The sequence below is a fragment of the Notamacropus eugenii genome, chromosome 4 (assembly GCF_028372415.1).
Source record: "Notamacropus eugenii isolate mMacEug1 chromosome 4, mMacEug1.pri_v2, whole genome shotgun sequence".
In the NCBI taxonomy this organism is placed as follows: Eukaryota; Metazoa; Chordata; class Mammalia; order Diprotodontia; family Macropodidae; genus Notamacropus; species Notamacropus eugenii.
In genome coordinates, this window is record NC_092875.1 from 79,088,160 (window position 1) to 79,115,537 (window position 27,378).

At 47.8% G+C, this 27,378-nt stretch overlaps 3 protein-coding genes across 14 annotated transcripts in view; 1 reads left to right on the forward strand and 2 right to left on the reverse strand.

Moving 5' to 3' along the window:
• Window positions 1-1,862: 1,862 nt before the first annotated feature.
• On the reverse strand, window positions 1,863-2,807 carry TIMM29 (translocase of inner mitochondrial membrane 29). Its single transcript, XM_072602349.1, has 2 exons — window positions 2,683-2,807; window positions 1,863-2,603 (listed from the first exon to the last, which is right to left on the reverse strand). Exons 1-2 carry the CDS (start codon window positions 2,789-2,791, stop codon window positions 1,879-1,881), a joined length of 834 nt encoding a protein of 277 aa, XP_072458450.1. The 5' UTR covers window positions 2,792-2,807; the 3' UTR covers window positions 1,863-1,878.
• A 108-nt stretch (window positions 2,808-2,915) lies between these two features.
• On the forward strand, window positions 2,916-6,244 carry YIPF2 (Yip1 domain family member 2). 11 transcript variants are annotated; one of them, XM_072602337.1, is made up of 10 exons: window positions 2,916-3,045; window positions 3,231-3,297; window positions 3,954-4,099; window positions 4,182-4,262; window positions 4,701-4,788; window positions 4,927-5,043; window positions 5,178-5,344; window positions 5,421-5,603; window positions 5,690-5,802; window positions 6,006-6,244. In XM_072602337.1, exons 2-9 carry the CDS (start codon window positions 3,267-3,269, stop codon window positions 5,792-5,794), a joined length of 918 nt encoding a protein of 305 aa, XP_072458438.1. In that variant the 5' UTR covers window positions 2,916-3,045; window positions 3,231-3,266; the 3' UTR covers window positions 5,795-5,802; window positions 6,006-6,244. The 11 variants fall into 11 exon arrangements, with proteins under 11 accessions (XP_072458438.1, XP_072458439.1, XP_072458441.1 ...); XM_072602338.1 differs by having other exon boundaries at window positions 6,009-6,244; XM_072602340.1 differs by having other exon boundaries at window positions 5,178-5,341.
• Window positions 6,245-6,337: 93 nt separating this feature from the next.
• The window catches only part of CARM1 (coactivator associated arginine methyltransferase 1), a 47,843-nt gene continuing 26,802 nt past the window's right edge, over window positions 6,338-27,378 (reverse strand). The window contains exons 6-16 of one of the 2 annotated variants that reach the window (XM_072602335.1): window positions 26,201-26,378; window positions 14,699-14,789; window positions 13,981-14,062; window positions 13,590-13,675; window positions 12,821-12,910; window positions 11,560-11,697; window positions 10,084-10,173; window positions 9,459-9,571; window positions 9,109-9,186; window positions 8,468-8,536; window positions 7,724-8,021 (exon numbers count right to left, since the gene is read on the reverse strand). In XM_072602335.1, the coding sequence (XP_072458436.1) occupies window positions 7,885-8,021; window positions 8,468-8,536; window positions 9,109-9,186; window positions 9,459-9,571; window positions 10,084-10,173; window positions 11,560-11,697; window positions 12,821-12,910; window positions 13,590-13,675; window positions 13,981-14,062; window positions 14,699-14,789; window positions 26,201-26,378 (1,152 nt within the window). In that variant the 3' untranslated portion in view covers window positions 7,724-7,884. Of the gene's footprint in view, window positions 8,022-8,467; window positions 8,537-9,108; window positions 9,187-9,458; window positions 9,572-10,083; window positions 10,174-11,559; window positions 11,698-12,820; window positions 12,911-13,589; window positions 13,676-13,980; window positions 14,063-14,698; window positions 14,790-26,200; window positions 26,379-27,378 lie in introns of both variants that reach the window. The other variant, XM_072602336.1, reaches the window with a different exon arrangement.

Here is a 27,378-nt window from a genome sequence, read left to right on the forward strand (position 1 = left end):
AAATGCCCCTTGCTATCTAAAGCCTTCCTTCTAGAACCACTTTATGTTTACTTTGTATAAATAGTTCTCACTTCACCTAAATTCCCATTCGACTCCCAGGGCAGACCCCACTCTAAGCCAGCTCAACTTCCCAGCAGGTGGTAGCAGTAGCAATGGCTCCATAAAGACACACCATTAAGAAGTAATTAGCTTCCATGGTAAAGTAACCCTAGGTACAACTGATTTTCCCTGAATCTCTACTACCCTCTGCTGGGATTTCTAGTTAAAACAGAAGGAAAATAGTGATGGTACTTAAAAGTAGAGGCATATAATGACTCCTGGGAAAGGTCAAGAAAATGCATAAACAGTCAGAATAAATGTTAGCACTATCTGTCTTTGAAAGAGATTATCTCAAAAGATAATGGTGTACTCAGGGGGTTAAGTTCTTGCTTCTAGTGTTGTGCAGAGAGCTGAAATCTGGAAGAGTACTCAGAGATCATGTAGTATATAACCCCTTCACTGTTGAAACCCTGGGAAACCAGATAGTTTGCCTAAGATCATACCTGAGGAATTAAAAAGTCTTTTTCTTGGGATGCTTATCTCTGCTTTCTAGATTCCTTCAAGGCTCAGTTCAAATCTTACCTTCTGCAGGAGACCCTTCTCGGTCTGCCTCCACCCGGTGCTTAACCACCACTTCCATTTGTCATTATTTCCATTAACCGTTAGTTAAGAAATCACTTCCTTTACATTGCATACATTTTGTTTTTACATAGTCATTTGCAAGTTATCTCCCCGCAGTAGACCATAAGCTCCTTGAAAACAGAACCTGTCTTCTGCCATTCATGGTATTCCCAGCATCTGGGCACAGTCCCGCTTATCAAATAGTAAAGATAAATGCTTCTTGACTGGCTGACTGAACACCAGCTCAACATAACTTGTGAGGAGTTGGTCAACAGGTATGTGTTAAGCACTTATTATGTGCTAGGACAGCGGTGGGTAACCTGTGCCCTTCCAAGTGGCATGTGGCCCTCTAGGTCCTCAAATGCAGCCCTTTAATAAAAGGAACTGTTCTGTGAAATTTGGATTCAAAGGGCTGCAGTTGAGGACCTAGAGGCCGCAGGTTCCCCACCCCTGTGCTAAGGCTGGAAATACAAAGAAAGGCAAGAAACAGCCTTTATTGTCAAGGAACTCAGTCTAATGGAGGAGACAACGGGGAACCTGAAGGAAGTCAGAGAAACCAGGAGATGTAGAGAGTGAGGAGAGCTCCAAGCACCGGTATAAGAAGAGGTAGGACGGGGCCAAATTATGAAAGACTTTAGAAGCCAAACAATGAATTATAATATTGTTCCTTGAAGCGAAGACTCCAAAGGAGTTTACTGCAAGGGAGGAGCGTGTGTGAGAGTAAGTGAGAGACACAGTGTCAGATCTGTACTTACAGATCCAAGTGACAGCTGAGTAGAGAACTGACTGAAGTCGGGATACACTTGGGGCAGCAGTCAGGTCCTGAGGTGATAATCTGTTCTACCTGGTGGCAGTGGCCTCAGGGAAGAGGAGACATATAAAGGTTAAGAAGGCAAGAGGTCTGAGCAAATGACTGGCTTGGGGGGGGAGGGGAGGACAAGTCTGAGCGACTGGGAGGGTGCTGGTAGCCTTGATGACAATGAAGACCCTGAAGAGGGTCGGAGGCAGTGGCGGGGAGGAGGAAGATACAGAGCTCTGCGTCTGACCATCTTCCTGCGGCAGCTGGTTTCCTCCAAACTGACTGGTAAGAAAGGGGCCAGAGAACCTGGATTGTCCCTAAGGACAACCAAAGCAACTCCACTTACCTGGTGCACCAAACTGTACCAACTCGTTTAAGGGAAAAAAAGATGGGAAAGAGAGAAGAGAGGAAAAACCAGTTTATTTCACCGAAGCTCCCTCCCTCGGCCACTCGGCGCTCAGCCCCGCGCGCGGCACGCCCTCGGGGCCGGCCTCGCTCAGCAGCAGCCGCTCCTTCTTCTCCTTCTGCAGGACCTGCTCCTCCCACAGGGCCTGGTCCACCTGGTCCTCCGTGAGCACGGCCGGCAGGTACTTCTGGCTGAAGAGCCACTCGTTGACCTCGGAGCGCAGCTGGTCCTCGGACAGCGTGCGCAGGTGCGGCGGCAGGTGGCGGAACTCGTCGTCGTTGACGTCGCAGTCGCGCATCTTGGCGCTCAGCACCCACCAGCGGCCCAGGAAGCCCACGTCCAGCACGCGGCCCGGGAAGTCGGCCCAGCGGGGCTGCAGGTGCGGGCAGCGCGCCTGGTACAGGCTGGCCTCGGGGTCGTAGGGCGCCTCGTAGAGCAGCGAGCACAGGCCCAGGTGGACGTGGCGCAGCCGGCCCCGGCCCCGCAGCCACAGCAGCCGCTGCACGTGCGCCTCCGAGCCGGGGTTGCGGGTGGCGGGCGCCAGAAGCAGCAGGGTCCCGGACGCGTCCAGCAGCGCCTCCTCGAAGGACGCCTCCTCCGGGGTGCGAAGGGCGCAGGCGGCCGCCCCGCCCAGCAGCCCCGCGTACAGCGCCGCCCGCACGGGCCGCTCCCGCGCCGCCGCCGCCGCGTCCGCGCACGCCTCGGCGTAGTCGTGCAGGAGCCCGCGAACCCACGAGCCTGCGGGCGAGAGGCGGCGTGAGCGCCCGGGACGTCGGCCCCCCGGCCCCGGCCTCCCCCCGGTCCCGGCCCTACTCACCCAGCCGCTCCCACACGCGCCGCTTGGCTACGCCCCCGCCGGGGCCCGCTCCCGCTCCGGCGGCGGCGCCGCTAGAGTACACTCTCCTCCACAGTACGGCGGCCACCATCGTCTTCCTGCTCCGTACTTCCCCACGGTCCGGAAGGAAACATTCCCCTCGCCGCGACACTGCAGCGTCACCGGGTTCGAGCCAAGGCGCTACCGGAAACGATTCCCCACCGGAGGGGAATAAGGGAAGCGCTCACGTGTAGAAGGGGGCGGCGGGGGAAGGTGACAAGAGTGTTAGCATCCCGGCACCCGGCTGTACCATCTGGACGTCCACAAGCAGCGCCACCACGCGGAGGAGGACAGGCAGGGCAAGCGGTAAGCCTTGTCTCCCCTGCCTCGGACTAAGTGGGCTCGACCCGGATCCAGCTGGCGCAGGCGTAGAGGAGGCGTTCCACGCAGCTGGCCGACAGCTGGAGGGGTGGGTTGAGTAAGCCGGGCTCCCGAGGCTTTAGATCCGGGGGAGGGGCTTTGCTGCCTGACCCCCCGACCTGTCTCCGCAGGGGCGCAAGGCTGGAGATGTGGTGAGAGCGCCGGCCATGGCTGCGCCCCAAGAGCTCACCTTCCACGGTGAGTGAACAGCTCCCAACCCCTCCTCCCCCGACCATCCAAACGCCGGACCCGTCTTCTCTCCCTGACCCTCCCCAGGCATTCCAGACCCCTATTCTCTTCCCTCAGAGATCCCCGTCTTTCCTGCCCCCGCAAGGGACCTTTTGTCCTTGACCTTCCCTTCCCCAGCCCCGTCTTGGAACCCAGACCTGAGGTTATTCCTAGTGATAGTAGTTAACATTTCTATAGCACCTTCTACGTCCAGGCACCGTACCAAGTATTTTAATTAAAAATATTTCATTTGGTTCTCTGAACCTTGGAAGGTAGGTGCTGAGGCAAACAGGTTAAGTGACTTGCCCAGGGTGACAGCTAGTAAGTGTTAGGGGCAAAATATGAAATCAGGTCTTCCTGACTCCGGTCTTAGCGATTTGTCCACTTTGCTACCTAGCTGATGCTCTTGTCCTGCATGGACCTTCCCCATCCTACCCCCGCCCAGCACTGTCAGGCAGGCTTCCTCTTCATCCCCAACTCCATATCTGAACTGGAAGGACAGATTAATGGCTGGCTGGCATGGTGAATGGAGGTCTAGAATTTGGGCACCTGAAGGGTGGTCTACCAATGGCCAGCTCTTAGTTTGGGGGGAGGGGTCGCCTGGATGGGACTGGTCACATCTACAGAATTTGAGATGGCTGCTGACTTGCTGGCTGAGACACCAGGGGCTACTACCGTCTCCAGTCTTGGGGAACTGCAGAGCCATGTGAGCCTGGCTGTGGACATGGAGGACCAAGAAGATGGAGAATTGGAAGAGAATGATCAGACTCAGGTGAGTTTAGGCCTTCCTGGAAATTCTATGTTACCCAGCTGGGAGCCTTCAGAGGACACACCTTTGACCATTTCTCTTATAGTTGCTTGGGGGTGAGAAACAACCTCCAAACTTCTGGACCTTCAGCTACCACCAGTCTTTCTTTGATGTGGATACCCATCAGGTGAAGGCCTGAGGCTAGTTCACACTTAAGGTGGGAAAGTGAAGGCCCCTCCTTACTGGCTTCTGGAGAACATAAAGGCTTATTTGTTTTGATCAAGCCCGCTGGTATTTGTGCACTTACCCCCAACAGGCTTGTACTGAAGGTGCCACCTTCTTTTCCCTGCTCCTTTTCCTGATCCACATAGCTGAAAATGATCCTTCCCAACATCCCCCCCACACGCACACATTCTCTTTCTGGATGCACCTTTTGTCCTTATCATGATAGGCTATGGCTTCATACTGTGCTTATTTGTATACATAGATCCCCTCTGATGAAATTCCTCAAAGGCAGGGACTTCTATTCATCCTTGTACTAGCAATGACCTCCCTACATGTTAATAGGCACTTAAGTGTTCTGATTTTGGTGGGTGGGTGGGTGGGTGCTTTTTTTCCATCCTAGGTGCTGGAGAGGATCAGAAGTTCAGTGCTGCCAATTCCTAGCCAGAACTTTGTGAGACACCGTCTTCGACATCATCCAGACCTATATGGTAAAGCTGTTTTAATTCCACTAACTAAAGGATTTGAAATTAGAGGCAGGGTACAGATCTATTTCTGTCTGGGCTGGGGAGGTGCAGTTCTCAGGGATCTAATGTACATTCTGCACTTTATTTCCACTCCTTCCCTAGGGCCTTTCTGGATATGTGCCACACTGGCCTTTACACTAGCTGTGAGCAGCAACCTGGCCACCCTGCTGCAGAACTGGAGAGACTCTTCCTTTTCTTATAGCCCACAGTTTCATAAAGGTGAGCAAGCCTGCTCAAGGATGCAGCAGACCTGCCTGTTCTGGGGCCTGTTCTGGGGCCTGTTCTGGGGCCCTTGCAGGGCACTAGAGGGCTACTTGGCCTTTAGCAGGTACGGTTTGGGTTTTCTCTCCCAGTTACTGTTGCAGGGATCACCATTTACTGCTACGCATGGCTGGTACCAACGGCACTATGGGGCTTTCTGCAGTGGCGCAAGGGGGTCAGGGAACACATGAGCTGCTACACCTTTCTGGAGATTGTGTGTGTCTACGGATATTCCCTCTTCATCTACATCCCGACTGTGGTGAGGGTGGCTTGGGGGCTGGGCTGGGGGTATTAGATACTGACAGAAGTCTATAGCCTCTCTCTCTCCCTCTCAGGTCTTATGGCTGATCCCTATCTCGGGGCTTCAGTGGTTTCTTGGGGTCACGGCTGTGTCACTTTCAGGGGCTATGCTCCTGCTCACCTTCTGGCCTCTCGTCCGTTCAGACACCAAGGTGGTATCAGCTGTGCTGCTTACAGTCATGGTTGCCCTCCACGGCCTCCTGGCCATCGGCTGCAAGGTAGCACCAGCTGTCTAGGGTATAGAGGAACTGGCAGGCTGGAATGGCCTGTAGCCTCAGCACTGACTCAAGACTTCTTGCTTTAGTTATATTTTTTCCAGTTCCTGCCTTCAAGGTCCGTTCCTGTGACCCAAGCCCCACTCCACCAGGTCACACCACCTGGCTCCTCCAAGACTTCTGCAGCCTCCTAGGAGAAGAGGTAAGCAGAATAATCATCATCTAAGGAGAGATGTGGTCACAAAGCAAACCCCCCCCAGGGGAGGGACAGAAGTTTCACAGGTGACTCCTTGAGAGACTAGCTTCACACCCCTTTTAATAGGATCTTTGCTCACAGAGCAAGCAGGTCTGCAGAAACATAATTTGGGATCCCTCCACTTAGTTTCTACTTTTTTTTTTTTTTAGCAGCTGGGGAAAGCTGACAAGATCAAGTACCGTTAGTCATCCTGGGGGAGAAACAACCAGAGCAGGGTTCACCTGCCACCTGCCAACTGGTCATCAGGTGATCTCCAGTGATGGAAGGAGCCATCACCTGCTGAGTCACTGTTCATTCTGCTGCTTTGAAGACAGTTCTTACAAATCAAAAAGTTTATTTTTTTATGCAAATGTGATTTAAAGAGACTATATAAACATGGAACTTCTCATCTGCGTACAAGGTTTCTAGTCCTTGTTAGGGCCTACTGGAATTATGGGCATACTGGGCACTTCCATTGTGAGAAACCAGTGAACAGAAAAGCTACCAGGGTAAAATTGATTTATTCTCTTACATACTGAAATGGGGCAGAAGGGAGGGAGTCCGTGAGTTTGCAGGCCCTCCTGCTTCAGGGGGGCCCCATTCTGTCCTATTAGTGGGGACTAAAAGCCTGGACAGGCTGGAGTTGAAGAAAACTGCCTGTGATACAACACTCATTTCTGGTTTTATTTCCTAAGAAGGAATCCCTGCAAGGTCCCTTACCAGGCACCCATGGAAGGGACAAAAATGACACACTATGAGGGTTGGAGGCTACACTAAGATACAGGGAATACACAGGCCTAATGCGAACTACAAAGAAAAACAGGGTCGTCCATTAACAAACCTAGGTTCTGTTCTGCCAGTACTGACTAATCCACCCCCACCCCCACCCCCAAATGGGTAGCACTGGCCAAAGCCTCAGTCCCCTCCTGTTCTTAGGGAGAAAGGAAGGAAAGAACAATTGTCTAAGGTCTTCTGGGGTCACAGGTGACAGGAGAGCAGGAAGAGGTGATGGTTCACTCAGAGCTGGGAGGGGAGAAGAGGCTGTTTCTGACAGCCATGGGCTGGTGTGTACATTCAAGTGTGAGGTGAACCCTTTGGTGCTGGGGTCACAGACTTCCCCAGAGAAGCAAGGCTACCCGGGCCCTGGGCCACAGCTTTCCCAACTGAGTATAGAGGCCTCTGTCATATGGGGCACGCTCAACTAGACAGCCATGCCAAAAGCAGGGACTTTCTTCCTCCTCCCTGCCCTATTTCCCTCCCCACCACACCCTTTTCCCCGTGATCTTCTGAGTCTATCAGTAGGGGCAGCTGGCTAATGCTTGTGCCAGGCCAGCCTGGCCTCTGGAGTCTGTGGATTGACACTGGTTATTTTTGTAAAAAAATAAAATTAAAAAAAGCAGCATGTCACACGCTGATCCTGTCCAAGGACCCAGAGATGCAGGAGGAACCCCCACCTGCCACCCCCCTGTAGCCCCACTCTTGCCCTCCCCTTCATCCAAAGGGGGGGCTGCCTGGGGAGACACTGTAAGGCTAGGGGGGCAGCTTCATAGTCCCTGCAGCTGGTCACATGGTTGATCTCTGACTAAAGGGAAAAAGGCAAAGGTGATGAAACTTCTGGGGCTATGCCTCCCCCCAACCCTCAACACTCAGCACAGCCCCCCACAGGCCACTGGTCTATACCTGAGTCTGGCTTCCCACACATAGCTGTTCAGGAAGATGCCAAACCAAGGGTGGAGGGGATAGGAGGGAGCAATGGCTCCCACTACATGATCTCTTGGAAAATTTGTAAAATACAGCGACGCTCACTCGTCTGCTCACTCAGGGCCTCAGCTGGGGCCAAGACGCAGAGGTGTCAACATTTCATAAAAAAAGTGTACAAGTCCCCATGTCAAAGAAGGAGCTGACTGGGTGTTTGTTTCTATGGTACAAGGGTAAAAACTGCCCTATTAGGGCAGGGATTAGGGAGAGGGCACAGTCCACCAAGGTGGGAGGAAGGGGAAATCTTCATTTGGTTTCCTGGTGCGGTCAGTTCAGATCAGAAGTGGACTTTTAGCTCCCATAATGCATTGTGTTGGTGGTGATGGACATAGGGGAGGCCATGGAAATGGCAGGGCCCCCCATGGTGAACTGGCTGTTGACTGGGTAGTGAGTGCTGGAGCCACTTCCGCTCTGGCCACTGGAGGAGCCTGGAAAAGAGGAAGACAAGACCTGGATCACATGATGCCAACTCAGCTCCCTCCACATCTGCACTACTGCCCATGCAGCCAGGTCCCACCCTGCCCTGGCACTGGAGGCTGGCCTGTGTGCTACATGCCTAGACTAGGTTTGGAGGTCATAAGCCCAGGAGGGAAGGGGCTGCTGAGGGCTCCATTTCCAGTTGGAGATTGCCGGGCTTATCCCTGAGGCGCTCTATGTTATGGAAACCACCCCCACCTCTGAGCTTGGTGACCTCCCTCCCCACCAGAGAGCAAAGGCAAGGCTGGGGGACAGAGAAGCAGAGGGAGAGGGCTGGCCCAGGGGTCCGCCCAAGAAGACAAGAGCTCAAGCATCAGCCAGTTCAAGACCCTGGGGGTGGGATGGGGAGGCGGGGACACACACACACTCCCTGCCTGCCTGGGCACTGCCACGTTACCTTGGACAATCCCTGTGCTCATAATGGAGCCCATCCGGGAGTGAGTGTGATTGACAATCCCAGTGTTGGCTGCGCAGGGAGAGGGAAGGAAAGGGAAATGCTGTCAGCACCTTGGCTGAGGGCTCTGGTCGGGCCGTCTCGGCCACCCCTGGGGCACAGGGATGGCGCCTCATTCCTTGGTCCAAGAAAGCAGACCAAGGTCGAGGAACCACACTTGATTTGTGCCCAGCAGTGGGACTATGAATGAGCAGGAGCTCAGAGGGGACCAAGGGCTCCAGGGTGACAAATGCTGGGCTGATCTCGGGATTCTTCAGAGTCACACACACAAGGGTACACACTCAAAACACCCCTCCTCACACTGCTCAGCAACCTCTGGGGGCACAGAGAAAGGGGCACAACACAGGAGATGGCAGAGCAAGAGAGCTGTGGGTCCTGGTCTGAAGGGCCCGCAGAGGAAGGAGAGGCTGGCGACAGGCCCCACATCCCATCCAGCATTTGTCAGCTGCCACTGATTTCTTTCCAGAGACTATGCCCCAGTCCCTGCCCTTATGACTGAAGCAACACTCCAAGGGGTGATGTCCATATCCCCTGCACCACATCCTCAGACTCAGGGTGATTCCCACCCCCAAGAAGACACGAACCTAAAGGGATCAGGTTGTTGTGGCTGACACTGGCCCCACCAGTGATAACACTGCTCAGGTCGTAGGCTGTTGGCATCCCTGCAGAGATGGGAGAGAACATGTCAGAGCTCCTTTGTGACAGACTGTCATGATGGCTTTTCCTAGGGTATCTGCCTGAAGACAGCTGCCTCCCAGGGCATCTGGTGGCCTGTCTCTTCTTCTAACATCCCCATCTGCTGATGCATGCTTTCCTTTCTCAGAGCACACGCAGAGGTATTCATTCTTAGAAAAGGGCATGAACACCTTGAGGGGAGCTGCCTGGCTTGGGGAAGGACTGGGATAGGGGGGAGGGGGGAGAAAAGAAGCTTTACCAGCCACGGCCATCCCGCTGCTCAGATTGTAGGCGCCACCTGTGTTCCACATGTTCTCAGACGGAGATGTGTAGTGAGAGCCAGGAGGAGGAGATGGCGTCGTACCTGTATATCTGGCAGAAACCCAAGGGGTTACAGAAGCTCCTTTCTTGGGGCTGTGCACAGCTAAGGAGGCCAGAAGAGCAGACCACAGCTGCTAGGGTGCTCCATAGGCGTTTCCTGGGAAGGGGGCTGGGTGTCGCATCAGAGTGAGGAATTGGGGGAATATCAGGGAGAGGGTTAACCTTTTATGGGGTAGGAGGGTAATGAGGATGGGTCTCTAAACAATTATTTAAAGAGGACTGATTGAAGGAATTGGTCATATTTAGCTCAGGGGTTAATTTATGAAAGATAAAGACAAATGGGTAGAAATTAACAGAGGCAATGTGAGTTCACTAAAGGAGGAACTTTTGAGTAGTTCTCAGACAACTAACCAGGCTGCTTGAGGGAAGGGAGGACTGTTGAGTCCTTAAGCAGAGGCCGGAAGGCATGCTGTGGAGGTAGAGATAACAGTTCTGGTTCAAGTTAGACAAGGTTTGATGAGGGTTTCTGCACTCATAGTCAAGTGGTCTCCCAACCAACCTACCTAAAGAAAGGGTTTTTCAGGTCCAGGAGGTTACTAGATTTGGAACCCGTCTGATCCACCTGGGCAACAATACTGATGTCATAGCTCTGTCTGCAAAGAGAAGAGACAGGAAGCCCAGAGGCTCAGTCATGGCTTCCTGAAGTCAGGTAGCTTAGGACCAGAACTGCTCTTCCTTCTTGCCATCTCCCAGGATATCACAAATCACAGCACACAGGGTTTTTAAGGAGGCATGGGAGAGAGATGTTTGTAAAAAACAAAAGCAAAAACTGTTCATGTTATATCTTACAATTCCTCCCAGACACTTCTGGAGTCTCTCCTCAAGAGATCCCAACCTACACGGTGGCCATGACCTAGGGGAGTAGCAGGATGGCTGGGGGACAGTCTTTGCCCTTTACCACGAGTGGGTGTTAGAAACAATTCTCTTAGCTTGAAACCTCAGGCACAGTCACCCTGGGCAAGCCAATATTCTGAGGAGCCTACCCTAGTGGAAATATGGGAGTCCTCACAAACACAGGGTGCTCCTGGGCTGCTTTTCCCTTTGAGAAGATTTGGATGCAGAAGGAATTGATTTTCTAAATGCCCCCATTCCTTTCTGCCCAAAAAGCTGCATGACAAGTCTGAGAACAGGCTGTGGATGGCCCATAGGAAAGCAGGCTAGACCAATGATATTAAACTGAAACTCAGCTATTAGAAGAACTGAGCCTAGGACCTGTTCTTCACCAACACAGAGAAATGATGATAATATAAATAAGACTAACAGCATTTCTATAACACTTTAAGGATGGCAAAGAGCTTTACATGAATTATCCCACTGGATCCTCACGACAAGGCTGTGAGCTAGGTACTGTTTGATTTGATATGATATGATACGATATGAGAGAACTGAGGCTGATACGGGTAATGTAACTCACCCAGGACCACCTAACAACAATGAGGTGTGAGGCAGGATTTGAACTCAGGACTTTTTGACTCCAAACCTGATGCTCCATCTACTCTGCCACCTCCTTCTCCAGCTATCACCTATCCCAGGGCCAATCAGAAAAAACCTGGAATTTTGCCAGAGCTCCTCTCTGTGGGATCCAGGAAGGGCTTGGCTATGCTTGTCTCCTCTCAGTGTCAGCAGTCTCTGAGACTCCCAAGATAGTGCTATGAGGAAGGCCAGTTATGTGTGTCACTCTGGGGAGGGGATGGGGATGGGAGGCGTGGAACTGAGCCTGGGGGCCAGGGACTCCCATCCCTCAGTTGAGGATTAACTGCTCTGGGACAAGATGTAGGTGATGAAGCTGAGGGCTGGAGACTGTACTCCTTGAGGAGTGGATGAAAAAGCTGGGAGCACTAGGCCTAGAGGAGAAGATCCATGGGGATATGTGCACACAGGGAAGCGAACGAGGAGGTCACTGTGTGACTGATTGCTGTGCTGTCGCTGGGGAAGCACTTCTCACTCCTTCCAATGGCCTCCTGTCCCACAGGGCCCACCTCTTATTGGCGATGAGCAGACATGTCCCTGAGAGCGTGTCCCCGGCCTTTGCAAAGAGCGGCGACTGAAACAAACAGCGAACTTGGTACCAGTGAGTCAGAGGCTCCGTGGGTGCTGTGGACAGCCACACTGTCATTCTGTTAATGAGAGGGAGACAGGAGGTGCTGAGGGGGGTGGGCACCATTCACTCCCCCAGACCCTGCACACTATGTGCCTAGACATGGAGGGAATGGAGAGAGAAATTCAGAGCAGCTTCCAGTCATGAAACTGGGAATCAGCAAAGGACTTAAAGTAGGGTCTTAACTTGAGGTCTGTGAACTTGAATGGAAAAAAAAATTCTATCTTTATTTTCACTAAACTGAAATTTACTATTTCTGTCAATGATGAATTCTTTAAAATATGATTCTGAGAAGTGCCCCATGGGCTACATCAATCAACCTGCCAAAAGGGCCACGACACACAAAAGGTTAAGAACCAGTGACAAAAAGGGACCAAGAGCTAGGGCAGTGGCAGAGCGTCAGGCCCCTGATTCCAAGAGTGTCCAGCTACTGCCCCTTTTTGAGAGTGCTGCTTCATCTCTCTGCAAGCCAAGTCATAATTTTGTTTTGGCAAAGACAAGCTGGGAAAATGGCCAAGAGGGCCTGTGGGAACAGACAGTGAAAGAGCATCTCTAATACACGAGAGCATCACAGACAGCTGAGAGGCTCAGGTATACAGGAGCCTGGGCTGTGGTGAGGTCTCAGATGAAACTACATATGTCATCTCCATCAGACACCAGGCTGAGGAAGATGAAGAGACACAGTATAGACTGGAGGAAGACAAGGAGACAGAAGGAGAAGCCAGACATTCCTCCATCTGTCTTAGCCCCAGACACACGGGCACACATGATCACACATGTGAGAGCACACACACCCAACCAGCATCTAGAAGCTCATCCAAGCTCCTGACGCTGTGGAGAACTCATCATTGCTGAGAATGGAAGCCAGAAGGCAGGGGAGGGAAAAGAAACCTTGCTCTTCCCTTAAGGGTCCCTCAGACTATTTTCCCTGGATCCCAGTATAGCATTGGGACCAAACCAGCATCCTCTGTGGTTTGTCTAAGACCTTAGACAACTGCCCCTGGGCAAGGGCAAGGTAACTAAAGATGGACATGCAGGTGAATACCACAGGGTAGGAAGCTGGCGCTGGGGTCTGTTCTACAAACCCTAGGCTCCATCTGGTGGGAGGCCCCAAGTCTTTGTACATTTCCCCCATCACTTACATTGAACCAATGAAGGCTACATCAAACCAGAAAGCCAAGCCATGGACAAGTCCTGAGTGCAGCATGTGGAACTTGAATGGGATTTCTATCCTGGAAAACAGAGTAAAGTAAAGTTGTTAACAAAGGCAAAGCTGGCGTTCAGGGAAAGACAATCCCTGAGGTCCTCTTTCTGGAGGGCTGGCAGGCAGTGGGCAAGGCAGAAAAGGCAGCAGCAGCGACAGCCTAAGGGAAGGCCCCAACAGGATGACTCAGGATAACTAACACCTTCCCCTTTTACCAAACATGCAGTCCATTCTAATGATTTAATACAGTGTATGGGAAAAAGTTATAAGTCCATGAGCTCCCTCTGTTCCCCAGTTTTCCCCTGCCCCAGTTCCCCCATTTCTCTGAGTATAGCAAAGAGAAGAAGCCAGGAGACAAAGCACTGGGCAAATTCTGTGAAGTGATACATTTTAGGCAACCTCTCCTACCCCCTACAACAGTGCCCAGGGATACTGAGTAACTGCTGATGGGAATTACAATACATCTCAAGTAGCAACATGAGTAGAGGATGTGTACTCTCCTGCTTTTGCAGGAGGTTGAGACCATGCTTTTAAAGCACAGAGAAGTGGGTGTGGATATAAGTTCTTCAGGAGGACAGCCAGATAGCCTCAGATACATCTGCTCCATGGGGAGTCCCAGGGTCTTGGGGGATTTCCAGCCTCATGGCTCCAACCCATGCCTACTCCCCCCAGCCCACAATCCACAAGAAACCACAAGCAAACAGTACCTGTGCAAATCGCCTTCTTTGGCTTCTAAGAAATTCACTGTATATTTTACTGACTTAGCCATTAAAATCCTGATATCAAACGTGTCCTTGGAGAGAGAAAGAGAGCGGAGTTAACTTGGCTGCAGAAGACAAAAGAAGCAGGAAGAAGCTGCTCAATGTAAGCACCTGGTGCTGGAGGCCCAGCACTGTAAGAACGCCAATGAACTGGAGTCTTGGCACCAAGAATCTCTGAAAAACTCAGGCTGATAGGCTATCATTGGAATCAAGGCTTCAGCAGGAAACCAAAGAGCAAATCTTCCATGAAAACGCTGGGTGGAGGGCCAGACTGCCTCATCTCCACCCCCCACCCTTCCTCTAGCCTTGAATGCTAAATACTTTGGGTTATACTTACCACCACCGGCTGTCTGAAATACTCATCTACTGCCGCTCCTCTAAGTGCTGACAAGTCAACTCCATGAAAAGATGGCTGATACCTAAAGACAAGGAGAGGCCCACCCCCACCAAGAATCAGCTGACCAACCTGTTAGGATGAGCACTTTGCTTGTTCTCTAGAAGACATGCTTCCAAAGACTAAGTCTAACTTTTTAATTGTTCAGAGGATAGGGCAATTTGAAAAATGTTTGACACGTATACAGGAAAGAAGTCATAATTATTCTAGAAGTCAAACTAGTAGGCGACTACCCCTAAAGAGGCCGATCTTGGGATATTTTTCAATATTTTTCAGCTGGAGGTTTGAGCCAGAGCTTTTCCTGGGAGAGATAAAGAAGACAGGAAGGGTGGGAATGAGATGGGCAAGGGAGAGCTCCTTCAGCCTATACCAGCAGACAATAAAAACTGTTATTATAGTTATAACATTGGGGCCCAAAGGACCTTAGAGGTCACCTAGTCCAACCCATCAACAAGGCCCAAGAGACCAAAAATAGTACATCTAGAAAGTAAGGATAGCTCTGCCTGGGAAACAGAAAACCACCATGCCCAAGCATCCCCAAAGTATGAGGCTAAGAAAAGCTAGACTTTCCCCAGCTTGCAGACAGTTCTCAAGCTCTATGGCTTTGGCCATGGCCTCGGGAAGCCACCAGGGCAAAGCTCAGAGAGGGGAACGCACTCACCAGAAATTGGCCTTGGTAAACTGTTCCATGTAGAGCTGTTCATCTGTGAATGGTGCAAGATGAACATCACCAATGGTTGGAAACATATTTCCTGGGGATGGAATGTGGAGAGAGAAATGAGAAAGAGAAAAGTCTGACATTAGGAACATTATGGTCATTGACTCCAGAAAGTTCTTGACAACTGCCCAGGGAATGAAAGATCCTCAGTGTCTTAGCTCCTTATGTCAGAGCTAAGGAATCTTTATGGACAATGTCAACGGGCCTTCCCTGGCAGCACAATCAGAACCTCAATTATGTTGCCAGTATGAGGGGGAGTAAGTTACCCAAAACAATCAGTCTGGCCTCAGCACAAAGAAGTGCCTAGGCAGGAGGGGGGAAAGTGATAGGTGGTGCTGTCAGTTACATGAGATGTCTGCATGAGATGCACAGACAGTGTAGATCGAGGCTGACATTACTATCTTGGAACAATCACCCTACAAGGGGAAGGGAGCTAAGTTTGCCAAGGATATGCAAATACTATAGATGATTTTCTATCTAGAGGGAAATCTCAGCTATCAGGAGACTTTTCTTTCCAGGAGGAAACACCAGGGAAAAGGTTCTGTTTAGCCCAGGACTCAAGCTTTAAAATCTCCAACAATCCAGAAGAAAAGACCCAAGTTCCCTTCTCTAGTCTATGTCCACTCCCCTCCTTGGGGCCCTGCTTTGTGTGCTCAGCAGTCAGAATCCATGAGAAATGGGTTTTATTTCTATGCACTGTGAGTGACTCAACAAGAATAAAACACTATCACTACTAGGAAGTAATTATATAATAATTATATCATCCTAAGAAGTAACCACAATTCCTTAGGGCGATCTCCAAGCAAGCAGCCTAGACTTTAAACCCTAACGTTTCCCATCACCAAGACAGTAACAGATGTAAGAAAGGACTACATGGTCCTAGAGTCCAGCACTGGCCAATAAACTAAGCTACCACAAGACAGTGGAGTGGAAAGACCAGTCAGCAAGCAACTTCAGCAGCTACCTCTTATGTTTAGAGGTACCCATTTGCAAAGTTACCTTGTTCAGATCAATAATCCAAATGAAAAAAGTAAACTGCTCATAAACCTCTTCATTTGCAGATCTCCCTCTAGGGGTAGGAGTTCTTAATTATTTTGTGGGTCACAGACCCACTTGGTAGTCAGTCTGGTGAAGCCTATGGACCCCTTCTCAGAATTATGTTTTTAAATTCATAAAATAGAGGGTTACAGGGAAAATCAGTTAATTCAAGCATAATTATTAAAATATCACACAAAAAAACCAAGTTCATGGATTTGAGGGCAAAGCCTCTGGGCTCCAGAGTCTGGTCCCAACTGGCAGGTCACCTCACCTATAATTAGCTTCGTTCACAGAAGTGTGTGTGTGTGTGTGTGTGTGTGTGTGTGTGTGTGTGTGTGTGTGTGTGTGTGTCTGTGTGCGTGCGTGTGTGTGTGCGTCTGTCTGTGTGTGTCTCTGTGTGTGCGTGTCTGTGTGTGTGCATGTGTGTGTGTGCGTGTGTCTGTGTGTGTGTGAAATGTGCTCCTACCCTTTTGAGTAATCATCTGATTATCTCTTAAAACATTCTTGCTCCAGGACCTGGATGCCCCATACTTCCTGCTTCAGAAAAAAGAGGGAAGCCTCCATTTGTTTCCCTGTGCATATGGAAAGCCAGGGTTGCTTTGTAGGTGGGGGGGCATCTTTCCCCAGGAGGTTTGCTTGATAGTTTTAGAGGACCAAGATGATGAGCTAAAACATCAGCCCCAGCAGCTTGGTCCTGTATGGTAGGCTGTCCTCTCCAGACAGGTCAGACTTTCCTCTAGTAAAAATGACTGACTGTTAGAAGCAAGGACTACAAACTGATATCACAACGGAGAGGCTGAGCTGCAAGAAGCCAATTTCCTACTCACTGGAAGCCTCTTTTTCCTAAAGGATTAATCGGTTAATTCATAATTCTCTCCTCATTCCTATGGTATTAAGAACAACGTGTATGGCCAAGATGGAGCCATCACAGAAGGGTTTCCATAGCAAACTGCAGCAGAAGAGCTTCCGCTCTCCCAGAGATAAAAATGACCCTGGCTTGGAGGCTCCCCTGTCTGACGGTGCTCATTCCTGGAGCTCCAATACAGTCAATGGCTTTGTCACAGCCTGAAAAAGTGAAAGCAATTATCTAAGAGGAAGCTTAGGAAACAATAAGGATGAGTTGCACATATTTTCTCAGCAAATGGAGGCAGGGCCAGGTATTGGAAATGTGATATTAAGATGCCCTGCAGTATAAGGAGAAAATAATGGCCAAATTTCTGATTCATGTTCTATATTGTCGCTGAAGAAGACAGGGTGAGCATGGAATGTGTTTTGTTTTTTTTCTTTATTTAAATCTCCACCTTAACTAGCTCTTTCTAAAATATGAGCATGAAACACTGCGGTGCTTCCTCACACACTCACCCAGGAATGTGAGTACTTACTCAATAAACAATAAACTGGCCCTTGTGCAGAAAAACAGCAGTACCTGGCTCCAGATGTTGACCCCAAGGTTGGGCCTCCCCAGGGCTGGTGGGCTGGGGCCTCTGGAAGAGGGAGTGGGGGTGAGGTAGGGAGAGGAAGTCACTAACGGTTTCCTGGGCAGAAACTACAAAGGAAACCCCAGGCTGATTCTAGGCTCTGCTGATAGCATTTTCCAGGATTTCTAAAGCACTGTTAGTGACTTAAAAACAAGCTTCTTCCAGATACTGAACTTGGTCAATGATGTCTCTTCCCCTTGTGGAATGGGAACAGAAGCACAGTATGATTTCCTTTTCCTGCTGGTTCCTAAGCTATAGGCCACAATCTGTACAGCTCTGGTTCAGCCTCTCTGGACTGGGTAACTCCCTCCCAAGGGTATCTAAGAGAGCAGCCTTATACATCCTGAGGCCCAAAAGAGATATTTAAGTCTCATGTGGGAAAAGAGACCATTAATCATACAGCTTTGATGGAGGTCTGAAAAGCCGAGCATCAGTTGGAAAACAATACCAATGTGTCACTTTGGCTAAGATGCCTATAGTTCTAAGTGACAGTTTTTATTTTTTTTACACTACAGTTATTTCCCCAGTCACCTGAATTATGAATCCTCAGTTATAAAGAAAAATAAAACCAAATAACAGAAGGCCTACATATGACAGCATGTGCAATAACATTCTGTAGGAGTTCTACCTAGTCTGTCCCGGACTTTGTCTCATTGGGGATGTGTGTGTGTGTGTGTGTGTGTGTGTGTGTGTGTGTGTGTGTGTGTGTGTGTGTGCGCGCGTCTGTGTCTGTGTGTCTGTGTCTGTGTCTGTGTGTCTCTGGACCTCTAGGTGGACGGTCTTTACTTAACCAATCTCTTTCTCTTCCTCTCATCCTTAGCCTCAAATTTCTTTTCTTTCTCTAGATACTTTGTATACCTCTGCATATTAAGTTACAACAATATTTGACTGCAAATGTTTTTGTGGTCAATTCCCACCATGACTACAAACAGATATACTCATTTCCTCTGCTACAAAGTGACCTCTGCTGAAGGCAACATTGAAGTAACCATGTCTTACATGCAATGTGGAAGAGAAAGCATCGTTACTTCTGTCTCTTTGATGTCTGCTCCAAAGTTTCACCAAGGACAGACTGAGGAAGATGGACAAGCAAAGTTGCAGGGAAGGGCAGAAGAAAATGAGACAGAAGCCCTGGGCCCACCTCATTCCCTCCTCCTCGGTCAAGAAAGAGCTGGTGCCTGTTCCTGCTTCTCATAAGACAGAGAGTCTGAGACACAGATTTGTCTCTAGCCTCCACTGGCTTTAGTTTAAAAGGAAAAGAGAATAACAGTTGGTGCTTTACTGACTTCTCTTATTTTAGTCTCTAAACTATTCTGTGAACAGGCTGGAATTTTACTGTGCTGGATAGAAGGAAACAGGCTCAAGTCTTTTAAGCTGGCAAAACTGGCCAGAAGCCCAAGAGTCCTACCCATCTCCCATAATGCCACCGGGCTGACACTCCCTCCTAATATTACTCTTGCATCCAGGGGGTACTGAGGGGGAAGATGGCATGTCTCTCAAGGCAACACTCAGGTGTCTTGAGACTCATGCTGTTATAAAGGGCAAAGAAAGCTCATCACTCCTTTCAGTCTCGATCAGAGTCTAAGGTGAAAAGTTGTTCAAAAAAGGCCTGCCAATGGAAGAGTAAATCACCCTGAAAACTCTGCTAGTTTGCCAACGCAAGGCCAGCATTCTGCCAGAGACCCTGCCAGCCCACATATGCTGGTTCTGTTCTCAGGGTCATCTTCCACTCAAAAATTCATCAGCCTCTAAATCAGATATTCTTAATCTTTTTTTGGGGGGTGGGAGGAGTCATGGGACTGTCTTTTTGGAGTTTGGTGAAACCCATTGGATCCTTTCTCAGAACAATGTTTTCAAATGCATAAAATAAAATACAAAGCATTGCAAAGGAAACAATTATGCTGAAATAATTACCAAAATCTATTAAGATAAAAAAGTTCATGGATCCCAGTCCTGCTTCAAAAATCAGAACAATCAGATATTTTATGCACTAATTTACAAATGAAATAAAAACTCCATGTCTGATGTCTAGTGACTTGAAGATAATTAGCAATGAATGAAGGTGAGAATTCCAGACTTTGGGGACAATGACTGGCCTCAAAAAGCAGTTGTCTAAGTGATGAAGCTGTGACAGAAGTATCGGCTGGCACATGTCTAAGCAATCAACTATCTCTTCAAGTCGCAAAAGGAGGAATTTTCTCTATATCTGAAAATAAGAATGAAAATAGCAATTCACATTTATATAGAACTTCCCAGTTTTATAAAATTCACATTGCTTAGGAAGCAGCAGGAGTCCAAACTGTATGAAAAGGATCTAGGGGCCCTGCTGAAATGCAAGCTCTGAGTGAGACAACTGTGTGTGGTACAGCGGGCATCAAAGCTAATCCTGCTCTGGGCATTAAGATGGTCAGTGTGTCCAGCCAGAATGGGAGGGACTACAGATGACCATGTAAGTCCCATCAAATTCTGTCATTTGATGAATTCATGTCTCTTGGCTTCTCAGGCTAGGGCTTTGTTCACTTCAAAGCACCAAAAACCTCATGATTGACCAAGTCTAAACTTAATGGTGTCCTGAAATACAACTGACGTGCAATGAGCAGTATTACAGGATGGATTGTTCAGGACACTCAAAGATGCTAAGGGGTGAATGTGGTAGGTAGAAAGACATGTGAGTTGGCAGAAACCTAGCACCAGAGCTGTATCAACAAAGAGGTACAACTGGGAGTCACCAATCCTATGATACCAAGGAACACGAAGCTAAAGATGACACTAAAGAATCACAGGCTCAGTCCATAAGGCGGAAAGGGAGAAGGCAATAGCAACACCAACTCTTCTCATGTATTCATAATGGAATCATCTTGCTTTCAACGCTTCATTCAGGTCCCCTCACCAGATTCCCCCTAATCAAGACTGACCCTTCTAGCCACTGAACAGAATAAGTCACAAAGCTTATAGCTTGGGGAACATTCAGTTGTCTGACAAAGACAGAATGGCTACTTGGCCCCTCTCTAACCCACAGATGAGAATTCTTACTTCCCCTTTTTACTAAGTTTCAGCCTGGGATTGCTGTGGGGTCCAGATGAGTGCAATATGACTGAAGGACTCTCTAGTGTCTGGAGGGATGGAGGTCTGAAGCACGTCAACTCCTGGGGGAAGTGACTAAAACATATAATTACACTTCTCCTCAGTGAAGGGCAAATCCTTTTGTTCCAGTCAAGTGAGGTACCAAGAGCCTCCCAGATGAGCTGCTTGGTGATACCCCAAAAATACGTCCTCCTTTCAAGAGACTGCTTTCACTCTTCTCCCTGTTCTGTGGGCTTGCCACAGGATAAGCATAGGTATACAATATACTATATTCAGTATACTATACTCAGGGACGGCCGACTTCCTGGCAGTCTGTCTAGAAAGGCCCTGTTACTGATTAGTTAAGTGGAAATTTTGGGACATACATAATCATTCACCCACACAATCACAGAACTGATTAGTATTATCACCAATCCCCTTCTACTTGCTTCTCTCCCAGAACAGCAGAGGGCGCCTCTTTCCAGCAAACACTCAATTTGGGTGAAGAGGCAGGCCAAGGACTTGCCAGGAGAGGGCAGCTGAGGTCAGTCCTAGCAAGGACTGCTCAAAGGATTCTTATGGTTTTTGCCTGTGTAGCCACAGAAAGCAGTGCTGCACACAGAGCTACGGAAGATCTCTTTGGTTTAGTGCAACTCAATGAGCTTCCTGTTCAATCACACCCGAGTAAGTCAAATGGGTTTCCTAACAGCATATGGCAAGGAGAGGGGATTCAGATGTACTCCTGGATTGGCTGCTGCTTGTTTAACTTCTTTAGCAGGGCCCAGCTGAAAGAACAATTGACTCTAAGCAGTTTAGGGATCAACTAGCTCAAATGACACCCCACCATAACATTCCCAATCAAGGGAATCTATCCCTCTGCTTGAAGACCTAAATAGAGAAAAATAGATCTGGTGTTTGGGGAAAAGATCTGGAGAACTGCTAGAGGAACCTATCCCCACCCAAAGGAAAGAAGCTAATGACTTCTTGGCTTCCTGAAATGATCATTTCATTCTTCAAAAGGGTGAACAAAGATCTTCTTACCTCAATTCTCCCCAACAAGGAAGCAGATGGATGCTAAAATGAAAGTGCTAAGAACCTTGTGGGGAAGTGACCACTCTATCTTGGAGTTTGTGAGTGAACAGGAGAGGAAGGCCAAGCATAACTGGGCACTCTAGACTTTGGGAGGAGAGATTTAAAAATGTTCAAACTGCAAAGGTAGCGTCACCACAGACTGAAATTTTGCCAGGGAAGTTATTAGCCCAGAAAGACAGGAAAATTCTCAAGAATTAAATTCTAAGGATAGAAAGAGTAACAATTCTGATGAGGAATAAAGGGGTGTATTGGCCAAGGAGACTAAGTTATATGCATACAAAGTTCACCAACCAATTCAGATTTTAAATAGACACGTATGGAATGTGGAAGCAAAAGACAAGTAGTGGAAAATGAATAGAGAAGTATAGCACAATCCTCTAAGCAGGGCACTAAAAAGGGTTAAAGCTCAGACTGAGCTAAGGCTTAGCAAGGAAGGCTGAGGATTCATTTATTCAACAAGCATTTATTAACAACCAGTTTAGTTCAAGACATTAAAAAAGGCAATTGGAGGTCAAGACTGGAGGTCTGCAAAGAGTTTAGGGACAGACAAACAGATCTGAGAATCATCAACACCAATGAGAGTGGATGAGATCACTAAGTGAGACCAACAGAGCTGTGGTTCTCCAAGCTGAGGGCCCCAGACTCCTTCAGGAGGTCAGCCAGATCAAAACGACAGTTATGGGAATTAGCACAGCGCCTCTGCAATCTGGAAAATCCACGTATAACTTTTTGGCCCTCCCTCTGTACCAAAGAAGTCTTAATTTTTTCTTTTTCTTTTATGGGGTGTTTACTGTATTAAAAGACAAAATGTTTATATTATATAATTATATGTATGTAATATGTATTTTCCCTCATGCATTTCTGAGTTTCTAAACTTTTTCTGTGTCATCTGCTGGCCTTCACATGTTGTCTGCAGCTTCTGCAAAACTCCCCCCCAATTCCCACTCAATTTTTCTTACACCTACCTGTATAAAAGTTGCAGTGTGGAAGGGATAACTATATTTTCATAACACTAATAAGACACTTTAATTTCTAACATGGCAAATACTGACAGACATAATCCATATATTCTTTGGAAGGTCCTCAATTTTAAAGGGTTCCAGAGAACAAAACCATTTGAAAACCAGTGGTATAGATGGAGAAAAGAAAAAGGCCCAGGAAAGACCCTTGAAAGAAACCCATGGTTAACAGGTGTGACCTCAAGGAAGAACCAGCAAAGCAAAATGAGAAGCAGTCAGAGGGGCAGGAGAACAAGGAGAGAGCAGTAGGAAAGGCATCAGCAAACAGGAAAAGGCTGAAGGCAAAGAGAAAACAGTGATGATAAAAGGAACACTCTGCTACAAAAGATGGAAAGTAACGGGGTCACAAGTGCATGTCGAGGGGTTTCCCATGGCAAAGAACAGTGCTGCTGCTTCATATGAGACAGGGGTGAAGGAGGAGAGGGGGAAAGGGCATTGGAGAAGAAGAGGGAGCTCTCAGTGAATGGTCTCAATGTTTTCAGTGAAATATGAGGCAAGATTCTCAACTGGGAGAATGAGAGAGGGAGCCATGGGAGTTTAAAGAGGGATGGGAAGGTTTGGAAAAGCCAGTGGAGAGTGGAATAATGAAATAATGAACTGATTACAGTGAAGGCCCATATGATTATGTAGTATAAATCTGTACCCAGCCAGCATGGTTTCATGATTTACTCCACCTCAATTCAGAGGCAGAGGAGTAGGCCCAGGTACACTACACATCCAAGCTAAGAAAAGGATTCCTAGACATGAATTTTGAAAGGTCTTGAAGAACAAGAGAAGAATGGAGAAGGGGAAATGTTTTGATTTCAAAATTGGAAAGCAGAGTCCTCAGACTATAGGCCACTGAGTCTGACTTCAGTTCCTGGCAAAATTTTAGAATTTATCATTCAAGGGATGGTTAGTGAGTACCTAGAAAAGGCAAACAGCAAGAGTTCACCAAGAATGAGTCATGCCACATTAACCTCATTTCCTTTTCTGGCAGGTGTTACTACTAGATTGCTAAAAGCTTGATCAAGTCTGATTTGCTAAAATATTTGACAAAGTCTCCTATGGTATTCTTATAGATTAGGTGGAAAGATAGACAATTGTACAGTTCAATGGATTTGGAGCTGGTTAAAAAGCTCAACCCAGGAAGTAATAATCAATTACGTCAACTGGGAAGGCCTCTAGTGGAGTGCCCCAGACATCTTTGCTTTGGCCTTGGGCTAAGCCAACGATTTTGGAGAGAGTCACAAATGTCATATTTATCAAATCTGCAGATGATCCAAACCTTGGCTGAATAGCTAACACACTGGAGAACAGTGTGATAGTAACTGGAGAAGTCAGAAAGATGAACGGAATCCAATACAATGAAAGCAAGTACACTTGGGTTAAAAAAAAACCCACAACAACTTCCTAAGTACAAGATGAGGGAGTTATGACTGGAAAAGCAGTTTGTCTGAAAAAGACCCATGGGCTCTGGTGAACTGTAAGGTCAATATGAGCCAATGGTGCATATGCCACTTGCTCCTCTCTGGGGATCCTCAAAAGTGAGGGACTATGGATGCCAAAAGTGGCATACTTTGGCAAGATGTTGATTGTTAGGTGGTTTTGACTGACTGTTACAAGAAAGAATTTAATCAGAGTAGAGAAAAGAAGACAGAAAATGTGTGAAAAACAAAAGGCATCGATGAAATTGAAAAACAAACCCTAACCAAATGTGATATGGTGGCCAAAAACGTCAATGCCATTTGAGGCTACGCTAAGAGACTGAGAGTCTCCTTGTGCCCTGCCCTAGTCAGGCCACATCTCACATCACATGTTCAATTCTAGGTGTCACATTTTAGGAAAGACACTGATACGCTGGAAAGGTCTAGAGGAAAGTGATTAGGATGGCGAAAGGCTTTGAGATTATGCCATGAGTATCAGTTGAAAGGATGAGGTATATTTAGCCTAGAGAAGACTTTGGAGGACTATGATAGCTGTCTTCAGCCATTTGAAAAGCTGTCATGTGAAAGAAAGATTTAGACTTGTACTTCTTGATCCAGTAGAACAATGGGAGGAAGTTTCAGAGAGGCAGATTAAAGCTTAATGTCAGGAAAAACTTTCTAACAATCAGAACTGTCCAAAGGTGGAAGGGGTCACCGAAGGAGATGGCTGATTTCCCCATAGTAGAGATCTTTAAGAAAGATTTCTGGAGTTGATTGTAGAGGGAATTCTTCTTCAGGTCAAGTTGACCTCTGAAGTCCCTTCTAATTTTAAGATTCCGTGAACTCACTATTTCTGGAAGTGCCATCAACTACTGTGTTTTGGAATAACTTTAATTGTTAAAAAAATTTCATCTTTATATAGACCTCCAAATCTTTCTCCTTCCAACTTCCACCCAAGGTTCCTGATGCTGACCTGGTCCACAGCACAGATCCCTGAAGGCAGGAACTGTGATATCCTGGCCCCCATGTATTCTCTTTCTCAGGCCAAACACCCCTAACTTCTTCACTGATCATAACACAACGTGAACTTAAAATCATGTTTGTTGGGACTGGAAGCTCAATTCCGTGTGGACAGTCTCGGGCAGGTAAAAGTGGGACTTCTAAATCTTAGAGTCTTACGAGGCCCTCCATGAACAGCGGGGGTTCGAGAAGGTCAGACCGAGCTAGCTCGGGTATTTCCGCCTCTCCCCCGGAGATACCTGATGGGTGGAGTCTCCCTGCCCTCGAGGTCGTCCCGGATTGAAGCACACCTAGTTACCTAACAGCACGGTATTGAGATGCAAGCTGTGTGGCTGAAGATTAAGTAGGACTGAGGAAGCCTAAAAGCTCTCTTAGCACGTGTGGAGCCAAAGAGAAAAGTAGGGCTCCGTTTCTTTTCTTTCCTCTCTCCCCTCCCCCTCTCTCCCCGCTTGTACTTCTACTTCCAATCCCTTAAGCTTAGCCTTCTTAGGAAATCTCCCCCTCTTCGTCCTAAGAAAGAAGACCCCCTGCACTTGTAACCGAAACCCTGTAATAAAGCTCAACCCCTGTTTGACTCTGGAACGTCCTTTCTCTCATACGTGCATCCGGCGTGGCCAGCCGAAGACCTGGACAGGTAAGAAAGACTCGGGTAGCCCAATACAGGCCTCTAGGCTTGGCACATGTTTGCCTTGTCTGAATGTCCTTAGCTTGCCAACTCTTTCCACAAGTGTGGTACCCAGAAATGAACACAATGCTCCAGGTGTGGTATGAACAGGACAGAAGACAAGGTCTACCTGTCACTAACATTCTTCTGAAAATTGGCTGCATACACATTTCAAGCCCCTCACCTTGAGAGGCTGTAGTGACAGAAGAAATAAAAGGCACAATTCTGAATCCTCCTGTCAAACCTGCTCTGCTCTTATCCTGCTATTCTTCTGAGAAGGAGAAAACAACCAAACAAACCTGAACGGTCAGACAGGAACACCCAACCTGAATGACCTGAGACTATCCTGAGGTAGAGAACTCCCTACATCCTAGAATTCACCACTAACAGACCCCAAATTGATATCATTTATCCCCTACATATGACCTGAGAAACTAAGGGTGAGGCTCTCATCTACCATATACATAAGATCAAATTAGTTCAATGTAAAGCCAGGAACTCCAAAATCTTTCTGAAAGATTTTACTTTTTATTCTCAGAGCCATGTGGGGACATGGCTATCTGCAGAGCTCTGCAGTGCTGCTATCTGAGAAAGGGGGTTAGGCCACGGCCCACAGGAAACAAATCCAGCCAATAGACCCCATTGTGCCCAACCCATTTACTTACCACTAGGCTTTAAGTACTTCTTGGCATGAAGGTAGCTCTCCAACATACGTTCATTGAAAAGCATGTAGCCCATTGGCTCTGAAATAATTATGTCCACCTGCTCGGGAAGTGAGATTTCCTCCACCTTTCCAGGAATGACCACAATTCGGTCTGTGAGGTTGTTACTCTTTACTAAAACCTATTGGTGGGAGGGGAAAAAGTCGGGGATAAAAATCAGGGAAAAACCAATCTTATGGAGAAACATCTCCTTGGACCAATGAGCTTGATTAAAGTCTCATTGCTGATCGCATCTCTAGGAGAACCCCATCTCTAGGAGACCGAGCCCAGCAGCCTGCTCAGAACCATTCTTCCTGGACAACCAATCCCAAAGTGGGAGAGGAGACAAAGAGAGCTCAAAGTTTCTGAAGACCAGCACAAGCTATGAAAAATATGGAGGCCCCTGGTTTAATTCCTTGTTTGAGTTTGTGAACTTTTCCCATCAAAAAAAATTTTTTGCTGTATATATTTTTACATTTAAAAAAATTACAGTGACTCTGAGCTAATTTTGACAAAATGTTGAGAATGTTGGACACCATTTTCTAATGATCAAACTACGAAAGACAAGGACTCTATGATGCATGCAAAGTAGAATTACTGATGAATTATTGGTCTAAGATTCAAAGCAGCTAACGACAACGGCAATAAAACATTCTGGGGCTGTGGAATCACAGTGTTTGCAATTGAAAATCGCTTTAGAGTTTATCTAGTCTAACATCTTCATATTGCAGATGAAGACACTGAAAACCAGATAAGTGAAGTCAGGTGAATAGTAAAATATAATAGAGATACAGCTAATGAACCCAGTTCTTCTGTCTCCAAATCCTTTGTTCTAGTCATTACATTACAGTTTCCTCTTTCCCCTCAGAGGTGGACAGCATACCTCACTGATGACCCCAGAACAGTTATGAGCCAGAAAAATTTATCTGATTTTAATGGCAGACAAACGGAGGCAGCAAGAACTGGATATCCCAAGATCACAGAGGAAACCAGGATTTGGCTTTGGTCTCCCTAATATCACCTGGGAATGAGGCAGTTCTTTGTGCTCCCCAGAAAGGCCCATTCACCCTCAACCAGAGCCTTACTTCTAAAGGCTCTGCAAGCTGCCACAGAGTTGGGGTTGGGGAAGGAGGAAGGCATGC